Here is an 8,155-nt window from a genome sequence, read left to right on the forward strand (position 1 = left end):
GAGAAAGCCCAGTCTTATTTTTAATGCCAGTGTCTCTGCCAGTGTGGCCTTCACAGAACAAAAGTTGTGCAAAAGTCTGGCACTTCAAAATCACAAAGTCAACGTTTCATTTTTAAAACTTTAAAAATTCAGCTTTGCCAGGATAGTAATAACTTACTGTATACAGTTATCATTCACCCAGCAGGTGACTTCATCCTGCTACAGTACAAGAAAGTAAACTAACATGTACAGTAACCTGCACATGGTATAAGTGGTACTTGTATCAGGAAAAAATTTTTGAGGAATTCTCAGCAACTAGACAGCAATCCTGCTTGAAATTAATGCATTATTTACATGTAACTCACAAAAGGAAAATATACAGAAGGAAACCCCTTCTGTGTTTTTTTTTCCAAAAGAAGTCACTAAAATACAAACACATATCGAACAGAACTCAACTGAATTCAAATTCTGTGTGATTTTCAGATTGTCGAGGAATCGCCCTTTTTAACCCAAGACATGCTGGAGAGCTGTTTCCCTTACGTGCTTCTGCGCAACGCCTACAGAGAGGTCTACAAATCCTTTGTGATCACAGTGGGATGAGTACAAGCGAGACACAGTCACCTCGAGCACGGCGGAGGCAGCCTTGGGCCTACCGTTCTAAACACAGGACACCGACTGACACCAGAACCTTATTAGCTCAGCCTTTGTTTTACAGCTCCTTTATGCAACGCACTTCAGCAGAACAGATGCATTGTCTGAACGAGATAGCAAAGCCTTCATTTCTTGATTGACCCTACTGCTGAAAAAGCGAAAAACATTAAGAGTGAACTGGTACAAACACTTGCAATGACATTTGCTAGAGTTGTTTCTTTTAGAGCTTGAAAAGGACCACACCAGCCCCAGACCACACTTAGGACAGAAGCCTGACCTCCACTAGACATGCCTGCACTCTCAAACCAAACTGTCAGGAACCTAGCTATGTGCATAGCAAGAGTTTCTCTACACATTTTATATACTTTTTTAACCCACTTTAAAATGTCTTGCATGATCCCCACTGCACTGCTACTTCAAAGTAGCCAGATGAAAAAATGTAACAACACAGCATGAGACTCTTTGTCTTTATGCAACAACTTGACATTTATGTTGATATTTCTGTATCTCAAGCCACACATTTTATTATGAAACATTGTGAAAGACAAGAGGCATTACTTTGAAAGAACTTGTACAATAAAAAACAAAATGTATGTATTAATCCACAGTTTACTAATTTTGTAAAAGTTGCTTTTGTTAAAACATTTTCTAAGCACTATGAACCCGGATCCCCATCCATATTTTTTTTTAAACTTATACAGAGAGAGCTTGTCATTTTTTTAACAGTTAAATAAGTTTATATACTGTAAACACAAACTATCTGAAGAAAAAACTAAATGCCCCCTTTATGAAATGTTAAAATACCCAGCTACTGGAACTACTGTAAGAGCAAATTCTTTCATATTTGAAGACTTTTCTACCTAACTTCCAATACTGACCACTGCACATTTATTCTTTTCTCATGTTAAATCAAACATTTGCACCTAAGGGATTTATAACTATGTTTGTCAATAAACCAGATATTGTGATTTAATTACTTTGTAATTTGTTTGTTTTTGCTGAATGAAATTTATTATTTATATGTATATTTTATCAATTAATTATTGCCTGAGCTGAAAAAACAAGAATAATTAATTCCTAAATAATTAAGTGTAATCTACTTAAAATCTACCCACCTTTTTTACTGACTTAATCAGATTACCTGGATGTTTATTTGTTCACTCTCTACATTGCATTGTTCTAGTACTTATTTCAATGTTATGTTGTAACATTAGCTTTGTTGCATCACTTGACGTGTTGTGTTAGCTTGCATGCATGTTATTTATTTGGTTGTAGATTCTTGTACTGTGATTGCTTTATGCAGGCTTATTTGGATAAAAATACTGTACTTGCCAAATAAATCAACAACAAAAAAAAGTAAATGCATGGACAAGGAAGATTGTGACTCTTACGGATGTACAGGGACCTTCACAAGTTCCTGAAATCGCATCTGTAAATTCACAGTGTTCAAGTAGCCTGTAACCTCTTCTCCAGTCTCTCGCTAAGGCTGCCATACCGGGGGCAAACATTTTGGATTTTAGCAATCAACACTCTCTTTCTTAGGGGTTAGGTGCCAAGAGTGCTGGCGTGCGCTCGTTAGGGGCTTGACTCTAATGAGCTCTACAGCAGGAGGAAGCTGGCTGCCCGAATCTCTTTTGGTGAGGATTAAATTAGCAGCAAAGACTCCCCCTGGGAGATGAGGTGGCACAGTGACGCAGAAGGGATGAGGCCCAAGTGGGAATTTAGTCTGCTCCTTCCCCAGCTCGGAACAACACCGTGGTTAAAGCAAAGTAAAGGCAGCATATTTTTCTGGTCCGTTGATTCACACAGACTGGTTGTGAGGAATATGGCAACTAAGACAGACATCACTAAGTCTTAAGAGTTTGAGAGTCTTTACTTTAAGACTTTTTACAAGGTGAAAAACTTATTGCACTCAACACTACATTTTACTAAGCATGCGCAGTTAGATAAATAGATCAATTTATTGGCCATATACAATTTCTTGTATTAGGATTTTGTCTTTTTGCAGACCCCAACTTGCTCTCCATGAGACACACAGACAGGGAGAGAGAAGCTTGGGGTCAGAGGAGCAGGGTCAGCCATTTATACGGCGCCCCTGGAGCAGTTGGGGTTAAGGGTCTTGCTCAGGGGCCCAGTTTGACGCATGTAGAAAAGTAATAGTAGGGGTTACCTCTTCCTAACCTTCATGCATCCAAAGGGAAAATGAAACGGAATAAGAACGCAAATTAAAAAGCAATGGAAATAAGATGCAGTTTTCATTTTTCTGGAAATAAGGTTTGAATCAAGGAGGAATGACAAGACCAATTCCATTTCAATAACCTAGCGATGTAAACCAAAATGGACCACTGCCCTTAAAAAGAGAGAGCCTGAGAATAGCAAACTTGAAATCCCATTCAAAACTATTTCTGAAAAACAACTGGATTTTTGCAGTTTCCAGGTGTGGTAGTGTACAAAGCATGGTTCCCAACTAGCCAGGCACGTCTAAGCACACAGGTGATCTCAGCCACAGCCTGTAACATCACAGCCTCCCAGAGGACGAAGAATCAAGAGAGAGAGGGTGGCACAGACGCAAGCTGTGCTTGCCACAGTGTATATAGACACACTCATTTAAGGCCATCTTCGCAGAGGAACATCTTAAAGACCACTGTGCAGAATTAACAGCAGGAAAGAGCCAGCATTGACTATATATACAAAAAACCTACTTCTCCATTAAAAAAGGACATTTGAGCATGAAGGTTAAACAAGAACAAAAAAACGGATGCATCTGAGTTCACTTATTTTATAAAGTTAGTGACCACATAGAAAAGTGGCTTAAAAATTAAATGTTTTTGATCCATTGGCAAAAAACTACTACTGTAACATTAGAAGTAATGTTCCAATTATACTCCACAGTGCATCTTTCTTCAAGGTAATTTACAGCTTAATAATGAACAGGAAATGTATGACTTAATTTTAGGGTGAATCCCTAGCATTCCTAGGAGCTTGGGTGATCAAGATACAAGCTACGGGCAGATCACAGCAAGCACAGAACTACGGGCTACACCAGGACAAACCAATGCAAAGGAAGAAAAGATGACCTCGCCAACTCCATACACAAAAGAGCTGAAGTGTGCCTGCCACCGGTTCCTGAACCCAGCCATCAGCCTGAGCACATGGAAGACGACCTTTACTGTGTAAGTACACACCGGACTCGGTCTCCGTATTTTATAAATGTACACACTTTATACAGTAGCAAGACTCTCGGGTTGCTACAGTATGCTCAGCTCTTAACAACCTAGATCAGCTCATTTCACCGGACTAATTTAACAGCAATTCCCAGTTCTTCAGGTGCTGTCGATGCAAACCAACCTAGAAAGTCTCCAGGGCTGCAGCTGGGCACCTCTGTGCAAAGAGTTCAGAGAGAACCTGCAGAGTTTTTGGGGGAAAAGGCAGTCATTATCTTTCACTAGGACACTTCTTTCCCTATTAGTAAATCAGCGTGTACTGTACTCACCTACCTGCTTTAACTTCATTATTTGAAGGTGGTTTCTGACTTACTGTTCATATTAAAACAAACTACATTCACCTCAAAGTTTTACCCTGACTTTGTAATACACAGCCAGTTAGCCCAACATCCCGTCAGTCCACGCATTTACTTTATGGAAACAAGCTTTCCGGGATTGTTTGAAATCACACATTTCTAACGACATTCACGTATGTATAGCTCTACAGAATATTCCGTTTTTAATGCTTAGAAAGACAAGAAACCTTCAGCTGGGGAAACATCTTCTCCACCTGATTTACAGTGATGTGAAGGTTCTGCCCTTAAGTGGTAGATTAATATCCCCACATCCTACACATACTGTAATGCATTTTAGGATTCTTTGGAATGAAAGGCACTCTATAAATACAATCAGTAAAACATATTTTACTCTACCTACGCTAATGTTTTAAACTATAAAATAAACTGAGCTTGGTGTGTCGCTCACTGGACAGCAATGTAATTGCATTACTCCAGCCTGGACCTAGCAGTGGTCTGAGTAAACTCACGCATGTCTTTACTCAGACTCCCAGGATTTTCTCTCCACACCACAGTGAACAGGGCAGTTCTGTGCCCTCCCGCCTTCCAATTTTAAAAACGTCGCTCCAGTCAGAAAAGACAGCTAGGCCAAGGGTACAGCTTAAGGATGGAAAAACAGAGTGTCTCCGGCTGTAGACCTTACTGGAGCACAGGCTAAAATTGTCAAAAAAGCAAATAAATCAGAGGGGAAAACAGCACTTAGGTCAGCTGCCAGACTTAGGCTCTTTTTCCAGGGATCACAGGGCATGAAACTCTCACAGCTGCTGACAGGAGGGAGGCAAGGAAGAGCCCTCTGCAAAATCTAAATGTCACAGCATGTTAAATGCTAAAAAAAAACGTTAAATGCTGAATGATTATTTTCTTTTTTTGGATTACTGAATGCCACTTTCACACAGAGCAAATCCTTCTGTATCCTAGGTGCTCAATTTCTATCTCAAAACCACAGCATCAGAACACCCACCCCGTACCTCATCAAGACATATACTGTCGATACAAAAATACACAATTTTGTCAATTGGCAAATACAATTATTTTTCAAAATGAATTTGCTCCAATGTATTGCTCTAAAGCATTTGATTCAATGTTACACTTCTACACAAGCATACATAACACAGGGGTCACCAAACTCGGAGCCCCAGCCTGTTCTACAGGTCACCCTCTATCTGAAGAGTAGGGCCCAGACTCTATCATAAGCAACATACAGTAAATGTTAACTAACAACTTTTAATAACATAAGGTTAGTGCTCCACGTTCTACAAAGCAAAACAGACAATTTAACATTCAAAGCTAAGTTCAAAGGTTGTTACATAATCACATTCATATGTGGATCATACAGGGAATGGAGAGCTTTATTACCTTTTAATGGGTAGCCTGAGGCTTTCCCTTGCTTTCTCAAGAACCTGTAGTATTAAGGATGTAACAGAAATCTCCCAACACACTCAGTACACTTTTCATTTCTATAGATTACATTGACATACTGCAGATTATGCTTACCAACACTGATTTATGAGAAAATAAAGTAATACTTTAAGACACACTTGCTCTTTTTTAAAAAAATTTATGGGAAAATCCTCTTTACCCGAAATCCAATTTAGTTTGTAAATCAGTTTGGTGATACAACATGTCACACACATTCCGCACGTAGGCTTTGTTGTTCAATGCATAAAAGTATTAAGAGGATTCATTAACAAAGGATTAATTGTGATATCCTTAATTAAAACATCACTTCCACAAACAGGAAAAACACTCTCTCTTACTGAATTAAAACACTCGCGTTCTGAAGGACACACTGCTGTCACAAGCATGATTAGACGAATGTTTCAACTCGACCACTGACTGCAAAATACAAACCCAGCCCTGGAAGTACTGTACACTGGGTAAAGGAAAAAAGACTCCCGAGATACAGGGGTTGTGAACTGTTACTGACGTGTGGTTGCTGTTCTGACCGGGATTTAAAAGATTTAATCTTTAAAATTTTTCTGTTATACAATACAGAACTTGCAGATGCAAGTTAAGAACTTCACTATACAGTATGTAATCATCTAGCAAATAAAAACTACATACTTAATGAAACCCCATAAAAAATAATACACGGGAACTGTGCAAATAAGCTCCTTTAGCCTATGGTAACTTACGCAGGTATCAGCAGTAGCGCATGCTGGAAGGCGGAAGGCAGGTTGGCAGTAAAGGCAGTTACTGTAGGTACCTCTTAACAACCTCTTTAATTGGCCTAATCAAAAAAGACCCCATTACGAAAGGGGTGCACCGTAGGCAGCAGTGCATGCTTAGGAATTAACCTAAATGAATGCAATACTACTGTACATGCACCTGTAATTAGGCACAGCACGTGCGCGCATGCTGCAGAGACTGTGGTATCAGCGGACTTGGTTGGTAGACTGTTTCTGAAGAGCGCTCAGAGCCCAGTCTGGCACTGAGCAGGATGCACTGGTGGTCTCTGGTGGGCTTTCTTTCGCTGCGGCTGTCAGAGTCCCTGCAGTCCTGGTGACGTACCTGCCTGGCTCGGGGCTGCAGGCCCTGGGGTTTCTGGAGTGAGCCATTACGCTCTCCGCTCCATGGAGACGCGGCCACTGCGCCCCTTGCTGCCGTCTTTTTACGCGGCGAGGTCCGGGCCGTGCTGGAGAGCGCAACCCCCTGTGAAAACCAGAAGCCGAAACAAAAAAGATCAAAAGATTTTAGACGAGACGCACTATCTGTTTTACTAACTGAATGAGCCATACTGTACAGTATATTACAGACAGAGAAAACCTTTAATTTCTGGTCTCGGCATGAGAACCATAGAAAAGGCGTAATTAATGCAGACATTTCTGTTTCTTCCTGTGAAAGGCTCATGTGGTTCTGAACTCATGTACTTAAAAACCTAACAGCAATAGCCCCTTGTATGCTTAACATGCCATCACTGTTGTGCAGCCTCTACCCCACAGTAGCCAGCAGGTAGAACAGAACACAAAGAATAAAGGGATTGGGACATTATTTTATGCTGTTGCTCCTTTTTGACAAAATCAGGCTGAAGGAAATTCAGACAGCTACAATACTGTAATACTCCTGCACTACAACACACCTACCGTTTCAGCTACACTGTCAGCTGCAATTCTACTGAAGGTCTGACTACAAGGGGCTGAGACAAATTGTAAGACTTCACAAACTCCCTAAAAGAAAGAAGGCAGCAAAGGATTTCTTTAATAAAGTGTCATAAAAAACAGTCTGACTGAAGCTCACAGAAGTGCAGTTTTCCCAATGATAAATCAGACTTAAAATTGCACAAGGATAATCAGACTGCAACTGGATGTCAGTGGATAAGCTGCTAATTTCGCAGCATGCACGCTTTTATAAATAACCCCATATGGAACTTCTCTCATCAGCTATTAAGGAGTCATTTAAGTTAGGCTATTCCAATCTAAATAATGTCATAAACTCTTAATCTAATAGCAGTCAGGAACTGGGAACATGGGAACTTTAGTCAACTTGACCCAGAAGCCAAAATCATAAAGGCTGAGAAACAGGAGTAACAACAAAACACTGAAATAAGACGAAGACTAGCTTTAGAACTAGCACTGCCACACCATGATACATTCAAATATTCAGAACTGAACATGCAAATGCAGAGAACCATGAAATAAATTCTGCCAGGTTTGATCATTCTGACAAACTAGGTATATTTCTTTGAAAATATCCAATGAATTGGTTCACTTAATCTACCATTGGTGATTTAACCACATGTGGATGTTAAGTCCTATTTGTTATAAGTTTTACACTTTTTTTCATAAAGAATCAGTAACCATGCTTTTTGAAACTCCTTGGGAACATAACCACCTAATATGCGTTACTGATCTGCGTCTCTGATAAGGAAATGACATCATCTGTTGTCATGACACTGACAGATCAATTATCTTGATGTTCAATCAGGGAAGTAACTACAGGGAAATACCTGTATGTTCATTTAGAAGT

At 40.0% G+C, this 8,155-nt stretch overlaps 1 protein-coding gene and 1 long non-coding RNA gene across 3 annotated transcripts in view; one reads left to right on the plus strand and one right to left on the minus strand.

The window, feature by feature from the left end:
- Nucleotides 1–1,603, plus strand: part of nckap1l (NCK associated protein 1 like) — a 30,375-nt gene extending 28,772 nt beyond the window's left edge. For both annotated transcript variants that reach the window (XM_088633974.1, XM_088633975.1), the window contains exon 31: nt 463–1,603. In XM_088633974.1, coding sequence (XP_088490100.1) covers nt 463–579 — 117 coding nt within the window. In that variant the 3' untranslated portion in view covers nt 580–1,603. The remainder of the gene's footprint in view (nt 1–462) is intronic.
- The window catches only part of LOC148678556 (uncharacterized), a 49,382-nt gene that overhangs the window by 21,349 nt on the left and 19,878 nt on the right, over nt 1–8,155 (minus strand). The window contains exon 2 of the long non-coding RNA XR_015939342.1: nt 6,701–6,841. This is a non-coding gene — a long non-coding RNA (uncharacterized LOC148678556). The remainder of the gene's footprint in view (nt 1–6,700; nt 6,842–8,155) is intronic.

Source organism: Lepisosteus platostomus, chromosome 1 (genome assembly GCF_059453375.1).
Source record: "Lepisosteus platostomus isolate fLepPlt1 chromosome 1, fLepPlt1.hap1, whole genome shotgun sequence".
Lineage (NCBI taxonomy): Eukaryota > Metazoa > Chordata > Actinopteri > Semionotiformes > Lepisosteidae > Lepisosteus > Lepisosteus platostomus.